Below are 24,094 nucleotides of genomic sequence, written 5' to 3' on the forward strand. Positions count from 1 at the left end.
TCTAGGAGTCCAGCCCATGCGACACAGTAAACAGAAAACTAATAAGATGCTCTGTTTCATCAAATGAGACTTATACATCATTCCACAGAACTTTAGGAAGCACGTACATTATGCTTCGAGGATGAAAAGTCACCGAGGGAACGTAAAAAATAAAAAGGCATGGTTCCAGCTACCCAGGTGTTCTTGATACGTGCCTGGGAGACCTGCAGACTCTGCTAAATAAGTTAATGCAGTGTCCTGGTAGATCCCAAACTTTTTAGCCTAAGGTCCTTGCCTGATTCTCTGCCAAGAACTCATGTTTCAAAAACTTTTCGTATCCACCAAGCTGCATGTATTCAATAATAATTATTGTTTCCACAACATAACCAGTGTTGCTGTAGTGAGTTGACCTCACTCTGGCAAACTTTTGGTGTGTAGGGTGTCCTATGTAGCATTCTTTCAGGGTTTTTAGATACCGAAGTGAGTTTTCTGATGCCCAAATCAGTACCCGTAAGGGCCCCCAGCTGGGAAACTTGCTAAATGTAATTAGGTGCTAAATAGTGGCCCACGGTAGGGGGTGCAAAGTGAAAAGGAAATTACTTTGGTCTTCCCAAATAGGGTGGCCCAACATCCTAGTTTGCCTGGGATGGAGGGGCTTCCCAGGATTCGAGACTTGATTTTCAACCCAGGAAGGTCCTAGGCAGACAGAGATGGGTTGGTCCCTCTGTGCTCAAAGGACATAGGGAGAGCAGACCTGGAATAGATTGGAAGTCAGAAAGCCCAGGAGAGGGCATTGAAGCCCTGGCAAGGAAAGACCCAGCATTTGCATGTTTGGGAGACGGTGTGGTCATGTCGGGAAGTAATGGGAGAGGATTATAAGCGCGACCAAAGACGTGTGTAATCAGTGGGCAGAGGGGCTCAGCTCTGGCTGAGTCAGACGCGCTGGGAGGGCGTCCTCAGTTCTGGCGGTGCTGTCCTGCACTTGGCGGTGTGAGATGTGTCTGGACTCAACGACCTTACCACCAATGACCGCCCTGTAATTTGGCTTTTGGTAACACATCCCTGTTTGGTTCTCAGCTGCGTGTGTGTTAGTCTGAATCTCTTCAAGGGCATGAACAGGATGTTCTCTTTATTTCATGTCTGTTACAGAGCCCAGCCCAGCCACATGTTCAGTATCACTTAATAAATACTGATGTGATTTGGCTGAAGGAGCTTCCAGTATAAGGGGGAGGATCTGATTGGATCACAAGATACTATTTTCTTCCCAACACCTGTGGTCCTTCAGGTGCACATAGCTTTTGTCCCACGTTCTAGATGATCCCATGGGGCCCAACAAGGGCAAAGCTCAGATCTGAGTGTTGCATATGGAGGATCCCAAATTAGGGTCTAAGGACCAGTTCCCAGCCCAGGGCACTGGGCACGGACAGCCCTGGCTCCAGTGGACAAAATGTTGGGCTCTAGGCAGGAACAGTGGACACCCAGCCTTCCATCCACTTTGTGGTGAATTGGTTTATACATCTTTGGTTTCTCAGTCCTCAGGCCAATCAGTGCTGTCCTGGTTAAGGAGGGGTGGGTAATGGAACGACAACTCTGAATACAGAGAACGGTGATCATGCTTTATTAAAAGGTATGCATGATGGCTCATGCCTGTAATACCCTGGGTCTCTTCCCGTGGCTGGGGAAGCAAAGGCAGTCTGCTAACTGGAGCATTTTTGCTGTTCTCTTTGCCTAGTGTTTGCTTTTTCTGGTACCTATACCCTGCTTTTTGTGGCCCGAACCCTTCAAGGCATCGGATCTTCATTTTCATCTGTTGCAGGTAATGCCATGACAAACAAGTTCTCACTGTACAGCACAGGGAACTCTATTCAGTATCTTGTAGTAACTTATGGTGAAAAAGAATATGAAAATGATTATATGTACGTTCATGTGTGACTGAAGCACTGTGCTGTACACCAGAAATTGACACAACATTGTTAACTGACTATACTTCAATAAAAAAAAAAAAAAAATATATATATATATACAAAAACGAGATAGTTGTAGAGTTGCTGGCAGTGCCTGTAAATCCCCAAGCCTGAGGTCACCTTCTCTGACGATATTCAGATGCAGCAAGCTCAGGTCAGACCACGCCCAGGGTCAAACCGTGAAGTAGGCCAGGTTTTTATTTAACGCCACTTTGTGGCCTTTTCTCTGTCCCCCTCTTAACATTTTATGCTATTTGAGACATGCGTACGTGGACGTAAGAGCCCGCAGCCCACACTCTCTCCCAGGTACTCACTCTCTTCTTTGGGCTCCCGCATCACATAGAACCATGCTCTGTGTTCAGGATTTTCCCTCCCTTGATCTGCTCCAGACCCATGGATTCAGGGAGATGTGCTGGGAAACGGTACAGTGATAGGAACTGTGGCATCGCTGGACAGTGGTGGTCCATGTTACCCTTCCCAAAGACCTCTGCACTTCCAAGGATATTCTGACCAGGAGGAGTGAGCAGTGTGGGCATTTCAGGGGCCCGTGGGGGCAGTATGTGTGAAATACTGTGGGTTGGTTTCTATAAAACCCCTCCAACGGAAACTCTAGCTAAGGCGGCCCCTGAAGATGTAACAGGGCCGAGATGGAGGTCTCTGGGAGAGAGGCGGACAGGGAGCTCCTGTGTGCCAGCTCTGTCACTCTCCTTTCAGGCCTTGGGATGCTGGCAAGCGTCTACACTGATGACCACGAGAGAGGGCGTGCCATGGGAATTGCCCTGGGGGGCCTGGCTCTGGGAGTGCTGGGTAAGTGGGCGCCGGCCCCTGATCTGGGTTCAGGAGGGGAGGTGCTGTAGACTCTCGGGAGATGGCTGCAGGACACGGTGGTTTCTCAAGTCATGGGAGATAGCGTTTTCCTTTGTGCTCTGTCCAATCATGGTGTGAATCCTTCTGAGATTGTGCCCGGGGAAGGCAGACTCTCTTTCCCCTTAAGAAGCTGCGTAGCCCGTCAGGGCCTGGGGATGGTCCAGAAACCTAGTCTGTTCAAGGCAGTGAGTCTCTGCGCGTTCGCAGCCACTGCCTCACCTCTGCTGCCGTACGTGGCCGGTGCTTTCAACGTGAGAACGTGCACTTTGTCAGGCTGTGTGCTAAATGCATACGTGACCTGTCGCCCTTGCCACCACACTGTGAAGGAGGAATGACTGTCCCTCTTCCGGTGATGAGGATAAGAAAGGTTAATAACCATCTGAAGTCACACGGCCAGGAAATGTCAGAGTCAGGATACAGACTCAGACTTTCTGGGCTCGAATCCCACGCTCCAAACCACAAAGTTAGACTTCCCTTGAGGTCCGTCCTGCATCTGGTTTCATCGACCAGTCCAGCAAGCCCCAGACTTTCACTGAGCACCTGAGACACGCCAAGCACGATGGTTGCACAGAGGGATACAGGTAGGAAGCCTCAGACACGCTTCCTGCCCTCTAGGGGCGTACAGGCTAATTAAGAGGAAAACACCAAAAATCTCTTCCCTGGCCCACGCCTGATCTCTCGACCACCATGGCGAGGAGAGGGAGCAAACGCTCTGCTATTTGTTGGCATCCACCTCCCCAAACACAGACAGCCAAGCTAAAGCCTGGTGCATCCTGGTCCCCTGTGTCTCCTCTCATTCCCCAGAGAATAACCCTATTATACCCTCTCCAGCCGCTCCCCCGAGGCCAGCTCCTCGTCACGTCCCAGCTGGAGCAGGGCACCAGCCTCCTGCCTCATCTCTCGCCCACCGCCTCCCTCCCCAAGGAGCCCCCGGAAGAAGCCGCCTACACGCAGGGCCGGTGGTGTTCCTCCCCTGCCAAAAGGCACTGATGCTTCTCCCGAGCCCGCGAGGCCAGGGAGCTGCTCTGTCTGGATCCGTGAAGTCCTTGGCTATTTGGCCTCAGCCTTCCGCACCTCCGTGATTCTCCCAGATACTCCTATCCTAGTGTCAGGGGCTTTCTCCGAATTCTCCCCCACCCACACACTCCGTTAGAACACCTCTGGGCTCTTTACATATGCTTTTGTTTTTATTAGGGTTTTAAAAAAGTTTGGGGGGGTGATTAGGTTTTTATTTAATTATTTATAATGGAGGGACAGGGGACTGACCCCAGGACCTTTGTGCATGCTAAGCATGCGCCCTACCACTGAGCTATCCCCTCCCGCCTACACATGCTTCTTCCCCACGAGTATTACCCACTGGACAAAGCCCCTGTGGCCACCTGAACTCACTCTGCCGTGCATACACAGCACTTCACAGATGGGACATTTACCGCTGACATTTACTTTTCATCAAGTTCTAATGATTTGGGTCCGCCCCCTGACCCCCGCCACACACACACATTTCCTCCGCTAGAAAGTGAGCCCCTGGGAGCAGGTCTTTGTCATCTCTGAATCCCCAACACCTCATGCGCTCACGCGGAGCTCAGCCCCCGGCAGGCCCCTAGGGAATGCTCCCTGGGTGCATGTGGACAAGTCGCGCTGGCTGGGAAGTGGCCCTCACGTCTGGAATCCATGCCTGTTTTGCTTTTCCAGTGGGAGCCCCCTTCGGAAGTGTGATGTATGTGTTTTTCGGGAAGTTCGTACCCTTCCTCATCTTGGCCTTCCTGGCGCTCCTGGATGGAGGTAAGTGACCATAAGAGGCCACCAGGCAGGCGGCAGCCCGGGTCAGGTTGGGGATGCATTGTGCTGTGGTGTCACTCTTGACGTGTCCTGTGGACTAAGGACCACCCCATCGGAAGAAAGAAGGAAGAAGCTCAGGGAATTCGGTCTGTACGTGATAGGATGCTAACGATGTGGCTGTTACCGGATCCTCCAACTCATACGTGGACAAACTGATCTCTTTCTCTCTCCCTCTTCCTTTCTTAGCACTCCAGCTGTGCATCCTGCAGCCTTCCAAGATTTCTCCTGAGGTAAGTGGATTCCAAGCTCCATTGCCAAGAGATAGGTAGAATGGCTGAGTGCAGTGACCCAGGCGTGCCTAGATCATCCCGTCAAAGCGTAAGAAGAAAGAGGGATGGGGTTGGAGAAAGCAAGAACTGTGCTGGATTCCCAACAGGGTCACATTTAGGATGGTGTGGGGGATGGGGAGGGAGTCTGGCTGGAGGTTGGGCAAGGATGAAGGAAGAGCCTTATAAAGAATCAAAGGAACCTCACTGAGATTTTATATATAATGACTCAGAAATGGGAGACAGTGACTCTGGGGCCTGAGAATCACAGTTATAACATCTCAGAGCTGAAGACCTCAGAAACCGTGCAAACGGTCTCTCCCCCAAAAGCATCCTTACAAACTGTCATTCTGTAGCGGTTAAATGTCACTGTCGGTATTTGTCTGACTCTAACACAGAGATGGCTCTGGAAAAAACGTATCAAACCATGAAGAAAGAAAATTAAGAAAGCATAGAAAATATAGGAAAGCTTGATCTGAAGACCTTGATTTTGTAGCCACGTCTGACAGTGCGGGCATCCTGGGAGCGCTCTGCCTGTGACTGGCGTCTGAAGTGAGGGGCAGTCTTGTGGGGTCTGTGCCAGCTCCACGTAGTTAGCGTCAGAATTGAATTCAACTTGCAGGGACCCCCAGCTGGTGCCCACAGAGAACTGGGGAAATGCTTGGTGTGAGAAGCGACACATTTGGCATCAGAAGTGTTCTGAGTAGAGAAATGATTTTCCTTTGACACCTTTTTTTTTTGAGGGGTTTCGATTTTGGGTGGTAATGTTCTACATATTCAAAAAAATGTTGTTTTTCTGGCCACATGGTGTGCCATTGTATGAGTACCAGATTTTATTCAATCCTCTATGCTTGGGCATTTAGGTAGTTCCCAGTATTTTGCAGTTACAAATAGTGCTGCAATGAGTAACCTCATGTATATGCATTTTTATAAAGTTGGAGAGCATCTTTAAAGTAAATTTCTGAAAGTGGAGTTGCTGGGTCAAAGGGTTTACTGGACTTCTTTTGTGTATATTTTATGATCTAGCTCTCTCTTTACTGAGAATTACATATGGGAGAGCAGGATCTTTTTAGAGTATCTCTGAATATCATAATCCACCCCTGTGTGTGCAGCGAGGGTTATCAGATTAAAACTATTAAATCTATTACAACATAGAAACAGGATAAACACCACAGATTAGGACACGGTACTCAGGAAGTTTGAAAGAGAGAGAAGTTCCAGCTACTGAGTCAGGGAAACCTCTGGATAAGAAGGAGCTGTTTAAACTTGACTTTGCAGGGTGGGTGAGGTTTGGACTTTTGGAACGGAGAAGGAAGGGCATTTAAGAGAAGGTAACTGTGACACCTGAGGGCCTGCCGGTGTGCAGGGGAGGAAGGTGGATGACTGAGTTTAGTGGAAGGAAGATGTTTTGAGCAGTGGGTGGTGTCAGAATTGGACATTTGGGCTGGCATTCTAATCTAGTTGCTCAGGTTGTCGGCTGCACCAGTCAGTGTGGCTCCACGTGGTCAGAACAAGACTTCGGTCACCTTGAGCAGCTTTCTGAGTTGTGACCTCTGGGCTTACCTTTGGGCTTCAGCGCCCTGCCTGTGGTTCTCCTTGGACGAAAGTTAGTGCCAGCCAGATCCTGTGGAGAGGCCCAAGGCCCGGAGCCCAGACACCTGCTGTCCAGCGTCGGCCTTGCTGACAGTCCGCTGTGACCTGGTTGACGGCCACTGGTAGGCAGGAATCGTGTTGGAGTATTGCCCCCCTCTCTGTGCCTGCCCTGCACCCGGTATATGCAGTCCCAGCTCACTCTGCGACATTGGGCAAGTCCCTCCCTCTTCTGTGACTTGGGCGTCTGGTCTCCACGGTAAGGGAACCGACGTAGAAGGTGCTGTGAAGACAGGAGAGATGTATATGCTGTACAAATGGAAGGTTTTTGTTGTCCATGTTCTCAGAGCGTCACGGGGACTCCTCTCCTCACACTTCTCAGAGACCCTTACATCCTGGTGGCTGCAGGTAAGCTGACCTTGCCTCCCTTTCTGGCGGGGAGAGCCTGAGCTTCTGGGCAACCTCGGGGGCTCACTGAACCATCTCCCCAGGCTCCCTCTGCTTCGCCAACATGGGAGTGGCCATGCTGGAGCCCACACTGCCCATCTGGATGTTGCAGACCATGTGTGCACCCGAGTGGCAGCTCGGTGAGTGACCTTGGTCCCCAACTGGGGCTTGGGCAGAGAGGTGTGTACCATGGGCCCTTTCTCAGGACATCAGGAGGCATCCTCAGGACCAGGTCTTCCAGATCACAGAGAGACAATGTGCTTCCTTCCGAGAATTACCTTCCTTGTCCACACCTGTGAATCAAGCCTGGTTGGGTGGGCAGTCCCTTCAAGACGCAGGCTGATCGCTTCTCGGCCTTTTGGTTAAGATCAAATGTAGTCCCTGTTCTTTTCAGTTTAATATCTGATGCGTCCTCTAGCTAAGGACAGTACATTAAATGGATTTTTGGAGCAGGGAGTTGGACTAGGCACTTGCTCCGTCCGCTGCACGCATCAACCTGGTATTGCAATACTTCCGGGAACGGTGCACCCCTCCGGTGGAGAAGGTGGGGAGGAAGCAGGCCGAGAAGGGATGGAGTGGCAGCTGTGTGGTAGAATGATTAATGACTTGTAGTCAAAAGACGTCAGGTTTCCATTTCTACTCCATTGATGTGCTTTGCGCAAACTGGTGCAAGTCACTCAGCCTTCAGAGCATCACTTTTCTCATCTCTGAAACAGATGTCAGAATCCTATCTCGTTCAACGGGTGAATCTGAGGAATGAATGGCTTCATCCGTGGAAATGCTTGGCACCTGTAGAATATAAACAGGCACCACCATCACCATCGATACTTTCCTCTTGTCCACTCCCCTTTCTGCAGATTACCCTTTTGCTATCTTTATACCCTAAAAAAGTGCTTCTGGAGTACACTGTTCTGTGAGGGAGGCCTCCAGCCTTCTCTGCCCCATGGAGAGATGTCGTCATGACTCATCTGAGCCTAGAGAGGAGGCAGTGGACCCTTCCAGGAAGCCGGAGCAAAGGGGACAGGGAAGGTTACGTGCAAATCGCTCAGTCACTGCAGGGAGGAGAGGTGTATGCGGCCAGGGGGAAGCTGATAAGGACCTGATGGAGCTTAATATGCAATGGAAAGCACTAAATCTAATTTTTCAGGGGACAGTTCTAAACAAGGATCTCGGCTGCACTCCTGGCCCCAAATTGAATTTTTCTGGGCTGCAGCTGCCTCTGACCATGATGGTTAATTAAGTTAGTTGTGCTTGGTGCCAATCAACAGCCCCTGCCCCAAGGCTCCAGCCGCCCAGGCTCTTGGGGCAGGTGGGGAACCAACCACGGCTCAGAATGGCCCCTCCCCTGCCCCTCTTCAGTCCACGGGAGAGAGAATTAAAAGCAAACCAGCTGTCAGCCAGTAACTGGTGAATTGTTAACTTTACGTTTAATTGTAATCATCGTGACGGTGCCTGCTAGGCAGCACTGTTTCCTCTTGGGGTGCAGAGAAACAGAGAGAGGCTGGTGAGACCCAAGGGAACTCACAGGCCTGATCTCACACAGTGCCCCGTGCAGGTGAGGCGGCTGCGAAAAGCCCTCGGGAGAGTCAGTAGGGGCTCCGAGAAGGCTTACGTCCTCCACCATCCCTGACGACTTGGCTCAGTGCTCTCTGCATCTGTTAAGTCTAACATCAAAGGTTCTCAGCTGCAGAGCGTGTTAAGATTCAGACAGCTGGAGGGCAGGGTATAGCTCAGTGGCAGAGTGCATCCTTAGCACACATGAGGTCTTGGGTTCAATCCCCAGTGCCTCCAATAAAGAAATCTAGATTACCCATCCCGCCAAAAAACAAGCCAAACCCCCCCCAAACCCAAAACAAAACACACAGCACATTATGAACAACAAAATTCAGAGGCCCCGTTCAGCAAATCAGTAGAAGCAAGTCTGCATTCCCAGTTGCTCGTGTGCCTCAGTGGCCGCGCTGAGAAACACGGCTCTCAGGGCACAGCGCCTCTCCAGCTTGTCGGGAGGAGCAGTCTGTGGTCTGGGACTGAACTTCAGTGCCCCGTTGTGGACTCACTGCTCTCACCCAGTGGAGGAAGGAGCTCAGGGTTAGAAATCCTGACTCGACCACTGACTGGTTGTGTCCTTGGATACGCTATTTAACCCCTTGGAACTCCGCTTTCTTCACTTGTGAAAATGGAGACGCTTTTTCGGGTTGTTTTCAGGATTCAGTAGATCTGTGTATTCTAAAGGGATTCGGAATAGCGTGGTGCGTGGAATACAGGGAGTAAAAATTAACACCATTGTCATCACTGTTTTTGTTGAAATCACTTTGACAGTCACCCCTATGTGTGGTCCCCCATCCCTTGAAGGTGTGCTGTGGAAAGTGTATGCTCCGGATTCACAGATAGCAACTACTGCATATGAAATAGAGGAACAGCAAGGTCCTACTGTCTAGCACAGGGAACTACATTCCACACTTTGTAATGGCCTATAGTGAAAAAGAGAATGAAAAAGAATATATATATATATATATACTTAAATGAATCACTATGCTGTGTGCCAGAAATTAACACAACGTTGTAAATCAACCATAAGTCAATTGGAAAAAAAAGTGTAGGCAGACAGGTAGTCTGGAACACCTGCTTTGCACAAAACGCTACGGAAATGCAAGCTATACTCAGATCCTAAAGAACAAGCCACATTGATTGAGGAACCTCTCATTCAGGAAGTCCCACATCACTTAGAACAAAATCAAAGAGACATATCATCCAGCAGGCTGTGGGCTTCCTGATGGTGCCCGTTTCCAGATACCAGGTAAACAATTGAGCAGCTATACTATTAAATTTTTAAAGCCATGAAACACAAACGTTTGCTGTTTGAAACAGGTCGCCGCCTGTCCAGATAGCCTAGGCAAATACACTCAGGTGTGCTTCACCTCCAGCCCGTGGAAGAGAATATTAAAAGCAAACAAGACATCAAGCCAGTAACTGGGGAATTGTTGACTCTGGGTTTAATCGTAGTCGTCACGACAGTTTCTATGAGGCAGCGCTGCTTCTCCTCCGGACAGAGAGGCAGGTGAGACCCAGGGACGCTCACACGGCCGATTCCACGCAGCCCCGCAAGCCAGAGCCGTCCGTGCTGCCTCGCTGTTGGCGTGGGGGGTGGAAACACCTGCAGTTGCAGGGAGACGTCTGGGTTCAAGTCTTAACCCTGTTCGTCGCTGGTTGTGATGCTAATAGTTAAGACTGATGCTCAGAGGGCCCTCATTTTGTGCCCCGCACCTTGCAGAATGGTCGATCTGCATTATCTCAGTTAAGCCTTACAACCAACTTCAAGAAATTATTGGAATAATTATTATCCCTATGTTTCAGAGACATCTTCATCTGCCCCAGTGTCCCATTGCCCCTCACAAGTCCTGGGCCTGGCAGGCGTCCCTGCTGTCGGCACGTGTCCCTACGCACTCAGCCTCTCCTCTGAACTCTTCTTTCATCTTCTCGCCCCAAGACCTGAATGTTTCCTGAGAACTCCACTTGCCCACAGCCCTACTGACGGAAGCTTGGGTTCCTGCAGACTTTGCTTTCTCTCACTGCTTCTGAACCATTTCTTCTTCATTCTCCTTCAGAGACCCCGATTTCCTTGAAGACCTTGTCCTTAGATTACACCATCCCAGCCCTCTTCATTGTAATCATCTGGTCGCCCCTTCATCACCCCACCGCCTCATTCATTAAAGCTGTCAACACCTGCCCCATATTCTTTTCACCTTTACTTCTGTCACCATTTTTTGGTGACTTCAGCATCCTGGTGGATAACCCTACCAACGTCTTACCCTGTTCCTTAATCTGACCTCTTGCCGTAACCTTTTCCCCCTCTCCACCTTGACCAGTCGAACCTTTGTATAATGCTGACCTTGACGTCACCATTAATTGTAACACCTCTGAAATTTCAATTCCAAGCAGTCCCACGATCACCTGACACATTCCTTGCTCAGGTGTTCTCAGAGCCCTGTATTAACATTTTGGCTACACTGAGGTCACCCGTCCATTCAGTTCTTCCTCTGTTTCCATCACGACTCAGGTCCCTCACTTTGGGTTACTCAGCTTGGATTCCGTCATGCTGAATCCAAGTCCATTCTTAAAGTCCCTCCTTGGAAGGCCTTGTTAATTCCCGTGCCCCACCTGCTCTCCCTCTGGGGTCGTCACCTTGGAAGCCTTAACTCTGGTAAGTCTACACCTGAGTGGTGAAGACACACGCTGGGCTGTTGGTCTCACCTGATATTTATGGCCACAAATCTAAAGTGGGTTTTCACACTGTCCAACAGTCTTTCTTGAAGTCCCTGGATTTGTTCTTCCCACTTTCCAAAATGATTATTTTACCCTTTTCCACTCAGACCTCCTACACACCCTCATCCCTTGCTCATCATTCTCAACTCATAGCCGTTGAGAAAATAGAAGCAGTGAGAAGGGAACACGCACGTTCTCATCACGAACTTTACTCATTTCCCTGGACCTCTGCCCACATGCACTGCCTTCTCTTTATGGCTGAAGCAGCCCAGCTCCGTCAGAGGCTAAACTTCTTCTCTGTTTTTCTTTTTTGTCCCCTCTGGATTCTCTCTCCTCTCATCTACTTCGTTGGCTGCTCCTTATCACCTTTGCTATCGCCTCCTCTTTGGTTAACTTTTAAAGGGAGGAGTCCCTGACGTCTCAGATCTTAGATATCTTATCCTTCTTCCTCTGCTCTTTCGTGGGTGATTCCGGTCATTCCCGTGGCTTTAAGAACGTGTGTAAACCTATTAGTCGAACCCTTGATCTGGGTTGAAGATCTCTCCTCGGAACCCTAGGCGTGTGCACTCAACTGCCGGACATCTCCAGTTGGACATCTAAGAAGCATTTCAAACCTTTCATGTCACCACCCCCCCCGCCCCAGTTTCTTCCTCCGTCTCCAGCGACCCAATTAAGACAAAAAGGAGTCACCCTTGATTTCTCTCTTTCCCCCACTCCCACTATGCCCACACCCCATCCAGCAGAAAAGTCCACTGACCCCCACCTCCAAAAATCTATTTTATTCACTTCTGTCCATCCTGACTTTTTTTAAAAAATTTTTTTCAGGGGAGGCAATTCAGTTTATTTATCTATTTATTTTAATGGAGGTGCTGGGGATTGAACCGAGGACCTCGTGCACGCTAAGCATGTGCTCTACCACTGAGCTGTCCCCTTGCTGACTTCCCTCTCCATCCTGACTTCCAAACTAGGCACTGTCACATTTCTCCTGGGATCTGCAAATAGTCGTCTGGCTTCCACTCCTGTCCTGTGAACCCATTTTTCTAACCACAACCAGTGGAATTTAGGAAATAAATATATATGGAAATGTCATGCCCTCCAAAATTTCCCATTGTGCTTGGAATAAACTCTAAATTCCAGGCCTGGGGGTTCTGTCACCTCCACTCTGTTCATTGTGCTTCAGCCACACAGACCTCTTTTCCATTTCTAGAACAGACCAAGTGATTTCTTCTTTAAGGCCTTTGTATTTGTATTAGGTGTTCTTTGTTTTTCTTGCTTAAGATGTTCTGTTTCGGTTATTCAGGTCTCAGCTTGAGAGTCACCTCCTCAAAGGAGCCTTCCCCGACCCCCTAAATCTAAGTTTGCCCTTATTCCTGGTCACTCTTTCACATCAGCCTGTTAAATTTTCTTCCCAGAACTTGTCATTTGTCAAAATTATCTTCTTCATCTCCTTGTTTACTTGTTTATTGTCTGTCTCCCTCCCTTGGAATGTAAGCCCCCTGAAAGCTAGGATTTGTCTGTCTTATTCACCCTAGAGTACCTGGCACATAGTGAAAGCTCGTTAAAAATACTAAATGAATGAAGAACTGAACGAACAAATGAATGAGACTCAGAGAGCGTAAGTTGCCTGTGGTCACAGAGCTAACAAGTGGCCAAGCCACAGTTCGAACCCAGCACCATGTGGCTCCGAAGCCCATGTTCCAGAGCACTTTACTGTCACACACACACACACACACACAAAACCTAGAGTGACAAGGGTTTCAGTTTACAAAATCCATTTGCATACGTTATCTGATTTGCTCCTTGGCGTAATCTGATGTGATGGAATCGCAGCTTTGTTTTTCCCAGATGTGGAAACCAAAGCTCAGAGAGGTTTGGTGACTCATCCAAGGTCCCTGTCAGGGCAATAGAAGGGCAGGTAAATACCAAAGCGGGGATTCCACTTCCCAGGAGGTATGAAGGCCTTTCTCTAAAGCTCAGGTGCTCATGCTGACAATCAAGAGGACCTCACACCTGAGAATGGCCCGTGAAAGCCCTTCATCGGGAAGTCCAGGTGGGCGGGTGGAAGGGCATTAAATGTGCTGAAGTTAAACAGGGCCTCGCTCCTGAGGAAAGCAGAGGTGTGGAGCCTTGTGCCGTCTGCTCCGGGTTTGCACAAAGAATCTCCAGCCCACGAAGTGGTTTGGGAGCCTTGAAGGTAGCAGGGGGACCTCACTATCTTGTAAAGAACAAGGTGTTTTAGAGTAACCGGGCACGTGCTAAGGTCAGGACCTGTGTCTTTCTGCAGGTTTAGCTTTCCTGCCGGCCAGTGTGTCCTACCTCATTGGCACCAACCTCTTCGGCGTGTTGGCCAACAGGATGGGTCGGTATGTAGCCTGGGGATGTGGGAGGAGTAATAGGAATGTCTGGTGGGAGAGACTTGAGGTTTTCCCTGCACCTGGGACGATGAATAGCTTCTCTGAGACTGAAAACTTAGGACAAATACACACAGATCAAAACTGCCCACTGGGGGAAAAAAAGTGAATGAAGGGCTGCAAATGGCAAAATATCCTTCTTTGTTATGGGTGAGCTGTGTTCCGTTACACATACACGCTGCATCTTCTTTATCCAGTCATCTATTGCTGTTCACTTAGGATGCTTCTGTATCTTGGCAATTATAAATAATGCTGCTGTCAACAGTGGGGTGTATGTATCTTTTTGAATTAATCTTACTTTGTGGTTGGCTTTGTTCCTTTGATAGCTGTATGAAACAATGAACTGTACATATACATAAGTTTTAAAAATATGTGCAGTCTACAGTGTACATGTATTCACATGCAATACATTGTATGTGTGCAGCCAAATTGTAACAATGCTACCTAATAAAACTGAAAAATGAAAAAAAAAATGCCCACTGGTGGGATGGGGGTGGGTAGGTCATGGGGACTGTATGGAGAAAGGACGGGCCAAAGCTGGCTGCTGTAGAAGAGACAGTGAATACACGAGGGACAGCCTTTACTTTCCAGGTGTTTGTGGTCCAGTTGAAGAGGTAAAGTAACTCCACAGGGAACAGGTATGTGGTTGTCAAACTGTGTTCCGTGGGGCCCCAGGGAGCTCTACAGTGGTGCCTCAGAGGCCACCAAGTGGGAAGGGTTTGGGGCTGAGAGGTATGTGTCTGGATTCTGTTCCCCCACAACAGAGAAAACAGCTTTAATTTTATTTTTGGAGTTCAGCATGAGGATTTTAAAAATAAGGTTAAAAGCCACTGCCACGGGAAATCAGAGAAGGGAAGAATTTGGTGTATTTTAAGTTTGAGGGTTATTCTCAAAGGGGCAGGTATCTTCTGAGGCAACTGATTCCTCTTCTAAGGAGAGGAAGGCTGTACCCCATTGCTCCTCGTCTGTCTCCTACTGTGGGAAAAAGGAAGAGATGAGGGGCAGGGAGCAGGCAGGGAGAGGGCTGACCTGGGTTCAGACTGGCTGTGTAGAGATGCATTGATCTTCGCATCTCCCAAGGGGTTCCTGGGATCGGGGTGGTGGGACTGGCCAGTGTGCTGATGGTGTCGGCTCTTTTCTTCCAGGTGGCTGTGCGCCCTGATTGGGATGGTGGTAGTAGGTACCAGCTTGCTTTGTGTAAGTATAATAAGGTCTAGTTGAGAAGGGGATGGAGAGAGAGACCCAGACATTTAAAGGCCCCTTTCCTTTGAAATGAGGAGAGGGTTGACTTGGCAAGAGCCATCAGAAATTCCGTCTCTGTGTCAGCAGGAATTTTAGCACTGGGGGAGATGCCGCCTACCGTCCCACTGAAAGGCGGTAGGAAAGGAGAGGGCAGTGGGGCAGCTGGATGGAGGTTTGAGGCTTTATGTGTGGGCACACGAAGCAATACATGTTGGTGTCTGTTTCCGGGGTCTGGAAAATGGTGCATTTCATGCCTTCATTTACTCAGCCCACCCTGCCAGGACCCCGTAAGTCAGCAGGGGAGCCATCATCTGTGCCTCAGTCTTCCGCACCAAAATGTTTGGTAGAAGAAGAAGAAAGAAGGACCTTTCCATTTCCAGGAGTCCCCTCTCTAAGCCTTCATTTTCTCCTCTCCAGCACGGGCATCATACACACGCTTGCCTCCCAGGCTCGAGGCAGAGGAGCATGGCTGCAAGGCACTGGACACCTGCTCAGGAAAGGCTGGAGGTCCTGATCCAGCCCTGGAGCTCTGGGTTCACTCCCAGCTTTGCCACCTGCTGCCCTTGTGACTCTGAGCCCGTCACGTCCCCTCCTTTCGCTCAGCGTCCCCATCAGTGTAGAGAGGGTTCTGTTAGCACCTCCCAGGGTCACCCCCGTAAACTGCAGCAGCATCTGGCGCATACTGAGCCCCCTGTGAATGTTAACCAGCACTAGAGGTAAAATATAAATACCCCTTGAGGATTTTTTTTAAATTGAATTATAGTCAGTTACAATAGGTCAATTTCTGGTGTGCAGCACAGTGTCCCAGCCATGCATTTACATACATATATTTGTTTTCATATTCTTTTTCATTAAATTTAATTTTTCATTAAAATTCATCCTGTTATTACAGGATATTGAATATAGTTCCCTGTACTAAACAGAAGAAATTTGTGTTTTATCTATTTTTATATATATCGTGGCTAACATTTGCAAATCTCAGACTCCCAAATTTATCCCTTGCCACCCCCTTTCCCCTGGTAACCAGAAGATTGTTTATTATGTCTGCAAATCTGTTTCTGTTTTGCACATGAGTTCATTACTGTCCTCCTTTTTCTTTTTTCTTTTTTCTTTTTTTTTTAGACTCCACATATGAGTCATATCATATAGTATTTTTCTTTCTCCTTCTGGCTTACTTCACTTAGAATGACAATTCTCCAGGAACATCCATGTTGCTGCAAATGACATTATTTTATTACTTGTTTATGGCTGAGTAGTATTCCATTGTATAAATATACCACAGCTTCTTTATCGAGTCATTTGTTGATGGACATTTACTTTGCTTCCATGTCTTGGCTGTTGTAAATAGTGCTGCTGTGAACACTGGGGTGCCTGGTACAATGAGGTATCACCTCATCCCAGTCAGAATGGCCATCATTAAAAGTCCATGAACAATAAATGCTAGAGAAGGTGTGGAGAAAAGGGAACCCTCCTACACTGCTGGTGGGAATGTAGTTTAGTGCAGCCATTATGGAAAACAGTATGGAGATTTCTCAAAGAAACTAAAAATGGACTTACCATATGACCCAGCAATCCTTCTCCTGGGCATATATCTGGAGGATTCACCTCTAACATTGTTTTTAGCCACTAACCTCTAAATAGTATGTTAAACCTCTGAAGGGTGAGAGTGTGCTGGTGTAGCAGGTCTGGGTGGCAGATGCCCAGGGAAAGAGGTAAGGAGCCAGCCGAAGAGAAGACAGTTTCACTAGGGGATGGAGAGGGCAAGAGGGTGAGTTTCACAAGCTTGCTGATGTGGCAACGCAAAGCACGCCTCCTGCCCCCCTGGCGGGTGGGAAACTGGTTGTTGGTGTCTCCTTTCTGTCGTCTTGCTCCAGTGACTCCCAAGTTAGGGATTAAGGAAAACCTCTGGGTGCCCTGGCTAATGGGAGAGAGAGGAAACTCCGCCCCGTGAAGGATGAGGGCAGAAGTGTGTGTCTGGGTGGCGGCGGGAAGAGGAAGGGGAGCGAGAGTCCGTGCAACAGAAAAGGGCCGTTGTTACGGTTTAATAGAGTCACAGCTGAGGTTCGCGCTTGACCTCATGCTCTGTGACTCTGAATGCAGCCTTTCACTCAAACGGCACCAGTCTAGTTTTCGTATCTTTAAAGTGGAAGTAAAGATTGTTTTTCATCAGGAGGTACAGGAATCCAGACAGGTAAAGTAGGTGGCACGCAGCGCGTGGTTAATAAGCGCATTTTGCCGGGGGTGGGGCACAGCTCCGTGGTAAAGCAGGTGCCTGACATGCATGAGGTCAAGGCTTCCATCCCCAGCGCATCTGTTAAATAAAAAATAACAATAATAAATAAGTAAAATAAATAAACCTAATTACCTCCCCCCCAACAAAAAACAAACAAAAAAAATTAGGAAAGATAAACAAAATTTTCAAAATGCAGTTCATTGGAAAAATGCTTTGTTTTGTGCTGCCCCACCTGACCCAGCGGGACTCCTGATGACCCTTCCTCCTTCCCTGCTGCAGGTTCCTCTCGCTCACAATATTTTTGGTCTCATTGGCCCCAATGCAGGGCTCGGCTTTTCCATAGGTAAGGAGTACCCTTCAAGGGGACTAGAAGCCCCTGAATGTTGGCTTGGGGTCAGATCAGAGGGGGCATATGGAGAGGCAGAAGGAGCATGAGGGCAGCTGGCAGGGATGTGGAGGGATGGGACCATAGCTTCTGCTGGGAATGGGTGTCAGTGCTGAGGGCACCAGGCAGAGGCAGTGTACTAAAGGGAGGAGCGGGGAGGATGCCACAGATGGGGAGGGGGGCTGTGGGCAGAGCTGACAGACGGTGTCCTTTTGCCTTGATCACAGGCATGGTGGATTCCTCCATGATGCCCATCATGGGACACCTGGTGGACCTGCGCCACGCCCCCGTGTATGGGAGTGTCTACGCCATCGCTGACGTGGCTTTTTGCATGGGCTTTGCTATAGGTATGTTGGTGGAGGGAGTTGAGCACCAGGACCTGGCGTCCCATCCTCCCTTACCTACTGTTCCCCAGCAGGAAGTAGAGCCAAGAGGCTGCCCCTCCTAGGGCTCTGGAGATGTTTGACCCTGGGACATCCTGTGGGTCACCTGCTGCCCCTAGCGTGGTGTCTTCCCTGGGATCAAGTCTCCATAAATACTTGTAGATTTGATCTGTTCCTCACAGGTCCATCCACCGGGGGTGCCATTGTGCGGGCCATTGGCTTCCCCTGGCTCATGGTCATCATCGGGGTCACCAACATCATCTACGCTCCTCTCTGCTGCTACCTGAGGAGCCCCCCAGCCAAGGAGGAGAAGCTTGTAAGGGGCTCTGACCACTGTTCTTCATGTCTCTCTCATTCCTTTTTTATCCTGTGCTCTGATTCCCTCCCTCTTTGATGGGCTCTCTGCTTTGCCGTGTTTTCTGATGCCCCTTTCATCTTTGTCTTTCCCTCGTGCCCTTCCGTATCTTCCCTTCTCTGCACACCCACCTGCCCTCTTACAATGGTCACTTAGGATGGGACCTGAGTACAGAAAGAAAATGGTACATTTGTAAAGCGTTGGGATCAGGGACCAGCGGAGGCGTCCTGTGCTTGCTGTCATGACCAGCACAGTGTAAATTCCCAAATCGTCCCCAGCAGTCCCCGTGGGCAGAGTTCCAGGGACACATTCATTCATTCAGTAACATCTGTCATGATCCTTACCAGGTCCTTTCTTAAAGTGCAAGCACCCCGGGGCGAGGGGAGCACAACATATGATTTTAGTTAATAAGATACTTTCCTCTTATCACAGCACAAGTCCCCGGAGGGTCTGGGAGGGCTGGGGGGGTCGGGGGGAGGTGGAGGCTGCTTAAAGGCACCACGGGAGACGGGAGGGTCTGATGCCCATTTCAGCTCCCTGCTGTTACGAGTCTATTGAAAGCATCTCAGATGATGTCTGATCTGGGGTGGCTACCCCTCAATGCCTTGGGAGGGCGGCTGTGCCCACACATGAAGCAGAAAGAGGGCCCTCTGAGCAACACTAGACCTGGATGAGCGAATTGTGGGAAGGAATGGGGCAAGATGTGCGGTGATTTCTCCTCCTGCCTCTCGCTGCAGGCAATTCTGGGCCAGGACTGCCCCATGGAGACCCGGATGTATGCGGCCCAGAAGCCCGCGAGGGAGTTCCCCCTGGGGGAGGACAGCGATGAGGAGTAGCAGCAGACACTGGTCACAGGAGGCTCAGACTTCAGCGACCGCCTCTTTCTCTGGAGCCAGATGACCGGGGGCTTCCCTGCTCTGGCCCCTGGCTGTCCCTTCCCTCCGCTCCCACGGGCGCTGTTCTCCGGTTCTCTTCTCACCTGTGGAGCCCAGAGCTCCCCGTCTAAGCCTCGATCCTTTGTGGGAGGACGGAGGGCTGCCTCCTCCATCCTCTGTGAGGCTGGAACGGGTTCTGCGAGGGGTGACTCACTTCCTGGAGGCGGCGGTGAGCGCAGTGTTCCCTGGACCCGGTGGGGTGGCGGACCAGCCGCGCTCCGTCTATTATCTGATTTCCTTTGGCCCCTTCCCAACAGACCACAGGAGTTTTATTCTCTCCTCCTCGGTGTGGTCCTCCTCCCTGAGTTGTCCCTGATGAGTTGAGGATGTGTCCTCAACATCGTATTGCCACCAAATTGCCAACTTGGGGACTGTCCGGGCTGGTTCTTACAAACTGAGTGTTTGTGGTTTGGGTTGATCTGTGGCCACACCTGCAGCCGCTCGAGTGAGTCCGCCCTCAGGGAAAGGAGGGCGTCTGTCTTCTTTATCACCAAGTGCAAAGGGAAAGAGCCAGTTTCTTTTATGCTTGCGTTATGACATTCTCATGACTTCCCCTGCGGGTTTCTACCTTTCCTTAAATTTCCTAGATTCTTAGAATAAATGTAGGAAGACAGAAAACTCAATTAACGCCAGGATTGTATGGGAGGAAACCTAAAGGAACTGCCCTGAAATCCCTCAACTGTGGCTTTCCTAATATGAGGATTAAAATCAATGAGACAGTTGTTCACATTTGCTAACGAGTAAGTTATTCCCTAATGCAGACATGGCAAGCTAGTTGCTGTTTTGCAGCAAAAGAGAGTGTGTGGGCACATACGGTGTGTACTATACGTATTTTGATATTTTGTTCCCTTTTTGAAATAGCTGCTAAGAGGTGGAGTTTCAGAGATGGAAGACAAGGCACCCAGCCTTTTGACCAGCCTGGGGCAAGCTGGATGTACACCGAATAAAAATGCCTGATACTGCGAGTTTGCATCACTGTGTTCAGATATAAAGAGGCAGGGACGCTCATGGTCTGGGTGGGGATAATGGTGGAGGTGGAGGCAGGGGTAGGGGTGGGAAGACCCACGGGCACAGGCTGTGGGGCGCCTGGGTGTTAGACTGGGGGGGTTAGACTTTACTCTGGAGCGATGCCTGGCTCTGACGATTGCTCTGCTCTGTACGAGGTCAGTGGGTTCAGAACCAGCCCTGAATCATCAGAGCACGTTCCAGCTGAACCTCAGTGAGTTCTTATCACTTGCACAACGGACGTCTGATTTATGGATATGCTTTTAAGGGGTTCGCATTCACTACATGGTACCTGATTTGCAAAACCCAATGTACTATGTCGTCATTTCTCAGGATGACCCTGTCTTAGATTCTGAAGGAGCTCAAAGGAAAAATTAGGAGATAATTTGTCATAACGTGTCAGCTGTCACGACAAATTTAGACTGAGCGTGTGGTCGCTGTGACTCCTGTACAGGGTGGGAGTGGGGTGGGGTGAGACGTGTAGGGGTCACGAGCACTGACTACAGCTCACTGAGGATCCGCACGCCCACGTGGAGGGGGGTTTAAGACAAAGGACAAGCTCGTTACAGAAACTGCTGTTCACACATAAAAAAAAAACAGCAAAGATTTTTTAAAGGAATAACTCATCTTTAACTTGCCGGTTATTGTTTGAGCAATTTAAAACATATACTTAAGGAGAAACAGTGGATATAATTTATTCAGACTTACAAAATACTGTTGACAAGAGTCAACACGACGATGCAAAGAGTCAAACACTGCAAAGTAAGTTAGGACGCGTTTTTTATTACAGATCGGAAATAGGTCATAAACATAACCTATGTATGGAAAGTTATAAAAAATAGAATCTCATAAAAATAGAAAATGATTTAGTCTTTATTCGTGGCTTTACAAATGATTTGAAGAATTCGTGGTAAACGTCTTACATTTACAGGAGACACTAAGTTCTTCTAAAAATGGAAATACCAACCCAGCAAAAACGAGCCACAAGAAGTTTTTGTTTTGCTTCTTTTTTTATAAAAGCAACATAAAATGTCAGACGGCCTCCCCCGTGGAAAGGTTGAAGACATGCATTTTCCCCTCATGAAAGGGGGGCGCTGCACACACTGTACACATATTTGCAGGATGATAGCCTCTGAACCCCCGATGAGGTGCAGCAGAGGAGACAGTGGAACTCATGAGCTGCTGTGCTCCGTAGACCAGAAAAGTATTGGGCATCCTCAGAGCTGGGAACAAAGCGGAAGACACTTGATTTCCAAAGCACAAAACCTAGGGTGGGAGGCAGAGCACTGCAAATTAAGGCAATAACCGTGGAGTTAGGGAGGACACAGAGAGGGCACATGAGATGACAGATGAGTGGTGGGGAGAGAGACAGGAAGATTCTTGTAGGGAGGGACCCAAACCCAAGGAGATGTGATTAAAGTAGCCAGAACCTTAAAGCAAGGCCACTGGGTCTCAGAACACTTCCACAAAGGGCCACCCCAAAAGGAATATTGTCTCCCACTGTGTTGTCTGACCTACGGAGTTCATTGCTCCAAGATGCAGCCCTAACTAACTAACTAGCTACATTTTCTAAGGAAATTATTCCTGGAGGCAGCTCTGTAATGTTTGTGTAAGTCTGTCCCCTGAAGTTGACAAGAAGAAAGGGCAACGCGGTCCTTGCACACAGCATCCCCAGGTCCCGCTGGATGGGACGTGCCCGAGTCCCTCTCTCATCTCTGATACCTGTCTGTCCTCCACCTGAAGCCTGATCTTCACAGGCGATGCACCACGGTTGCTGTATCAGCAGCTCAGTCCCACTGGGTTCACCCAGCAATCTTGTCCAGAGGAGGAGAAACTGGAACAAGGGAGGATCGGAGCCTGGTGGCTTCGGCACACAGTGTTCTCCCCGCTTGCTGTGAGGGAAGAATGCTGGGGTCACAGGAGGACAGAAGGACCAAAGCAAGAGTAAACAGACCTGGGGGAGGGTATAGCTCAGGAGTAGAGCACATGCTTGGCGTGTGCAAGGTCCTGGGTTCAAGTCCCGGTACCTCTATTAAACAAACAAACAAACAAATAAACCTAATCACGCCCCCAAAACAAAACAAAACAACAGACCTCATCCTAGTTTAGCTCTGCCTCTGACCAGCTGTGTGTCCTGGGACAGTTCACGTCACATCTCTGGGCTTCAGCATCACCCCTCGTGGACCTGATTTTCTGTGGTTGCATCCCACCCCTGGCCCACGTGGGGGCAGCCTTCAGTGAGTGCCAGGCGCAGGGCCCGTGTGAAGAGCCTGAGTCAAGGATGAGAAGTCCATCCGATGCTCCAGCAGGACCTCGGAAATACAAATGTGACTTGAGGTTCGATTTCCTGGAGGTTTGTATTCAGGAAATTATTGGAAATAAAATGTGTTCCTTCTTCTTCCCCCTCCTCCTCCTCCTTCCCCTTCCCTTTTCCCTCTTTGTTCTTCTTCTGGAGGGTGAAGAACACAGCGTAAGCAGAGACAAGAGAAATGATAAAGATCTGTTTGCGTTTATTCTCCGAACTGAGTCACCATCCGCTCTCCTGAAGTCACAGGGAGAACATTAGGTCGCTGGGTTGAATCTTGCTGGTTTTGGTTACTCGGACTTGTGGCCCAGGTCAGCAACTGATGACTCTTCCTGAAGGGAGAATTGTAAGGTCCCAGGAGTGCTGAGAGGCACAGCCAGACAGGGTGCTGGTCACAGCAGGCTGCTGGGCAAACCTTCACAGGAAAGCAGGAAGTCCTGTGTGTGCAGGTGGCCTGGGCTCACCCTGGGTCTACCATGGAACGAATCACAGAGTGTCGGAGATCTGGGGACAGGGCAGCCGTCTTTCAGAGCGAAGCAGATGGCAGCACTCCACTCCCCAGAAACAGTGGGACAGCGGACACTTCCTGGCTTGCAATACTAAATGCGATAATACTAAATGAACCAGGAATGCACTTTATGAATCCCCACGCCACGTCCAAGCGCCACTTTGTATTATCAGTTCGTCCAGCTCTCTTATCTCATAGAAGAGGAGACGGAGGTCCGACAGAGGAAAGTTTGGGACAAGCTGGGAGGAGAGTTCGGCCTGTGTGCCTGTGTTCACGCCTCACGTTGGCCGGAGCAGCCTGCAGTCAAGCCCTTTGCTTCTGCAGCTGGCCTGATCGCTCCTGCCGGCCGCCCGCTGGGGCGGAGCCACGGCTGAGCTTGTTCGGGGGCGCAAGGCTGTGGGCGGGCGGGTGACGCTGGAGGGTGGGGGTCGCTGCCCCGTGCTGCCCCCTGCATCTACCGCGCTTTCCAGAAAGTGCGGTGGCAGCAAACCTCGCGCATCCGACGCCACCCTGGCTGCCCCTCGGTCCGTCTGGACCTCTGGCCCCTGCCACTCTGAGCCGAGGGGGTTTCTGGTGGAAATCCCTCCCACCCACTCCCCAGTGGGCGCTCCTTTCTCCTGCCTGCATCACAGGTTACTCTGCCTTCGCTCTATCTCCTCGCATCAGTATCAGCAGAAATTCCTCAGTCCCTGCAGGTGGATGTCTGGTCTCATAGGTTCTGGGACTGATCCTGGCCATTTAATGGGCCCTCGGGGAGGGGGGAGGTTGGGCGGAGTTAAAAACACTTAGATCACGATCTTGACTCCAGTTCTGATTCCCCCACCCCCCACCTCCACAGCGGCTCTCCTTCTTTCCTTTTTCCCCTTTCCTTTCCCTTCTCTTTTCTTCTCCCATTTCTCCTCCCCTACTTCTCTTTCCTCCCCTCTCCTCCCTCTTTAAAAATTATGTATGTTATACATGCAGTAAAGGGTATTAATAAGGGTGTGTTGGGTAATTTATGTATGTGTGTGTAACCACCACTCAGACAAAAATATAGAGTTGTGTCCATCAGCGCCGCCGGTGCCCAGGCCCCACCCAAAGTAAATACTATTCTGACTTCTCTCCCCATCATTTGTTT

At 49.7% G+C, this 24,094-nt stretch overlaps 1 protein-coding gene and 1 non-coding gene across 2 annotated transcripts in view; both read left to right on the plus strand.

The window, feature by feature from the left end:
- Positions 1–20,124, plus strand: part of SLC18A1 (solute carrier family 18 member A1) — a 41,169-nt gene extending 21,045 nt beyond the window's left edge. Inside the window, exons 8-19 of the mRNA XM_074355831.1 lie at positions 1,712–1,795; positions 2,658–2,750; positions 4,503–4,592; positions 4,836–4,879; positions 6,853–6,913; positions 6,997–7,092; positions 13,500–13,578; positions 14,772–14,823; positions 17,381–17,444; positions 17,714–17,833; positions 18,052–18,185; positions 18,962–20,124. Coding sequence (XP_074211932.1) covers positions 1,712–1,795; positions 2,658–2,750; positions 4,503–4,592; positions 4,836–4,879; positions 6,853–6,913; positions 6,997–7,092; positions 13,500–13,578; positions 14,772–14,823; positions 17,381–17,444; positions 17,714–17,833; positions 18,052–18,185; positions 18,962–19,060 — 1,016 coding nt within the window. The 3' untranslated portion in view covers positions 19,061–20,124. The remainder of the gene's footprint in view (positions 1–1,711; positions 1,796–2,657; positions 2,751–4,502; positions 4,593–4,835; positions 4,880–6,852; positions 6,914–6,996; positions 7,093–13,499; positions 13,579–14,771; positions 14,824–17,380; positions 17,445–17,713; positions 17,834–18,051; positions 18,186–18,961) is intronic.
- On the plus strand, positions 7,295–7,485 carry LOC123616849 (U2 spliceosomal RNA). Its single transcript, XR_006724884.1, has one exon. It is a non-coding gene; the product is annotated as a U2 spliceosomal RNA (small nuclear RNA).
- Positions 20,125–24,094: the final 3,970 nt, after the last annotated feature.

This window comes from Camelus bactrianus, chromosome 31 (genome assembly GCF_048773025.1).
Source record: "Camelus bactrianus isolate YW-2024 breed Bactrian camel chromosome 31, ASM4877302v1, whole genome shotgun sequence".
NCBI classification, from domain to species: Eukaryota; Metazoa; Chordata; class Mammalia; order Artiodactyla; family Camelidae; genus Camelus; species Camelus bactrianus.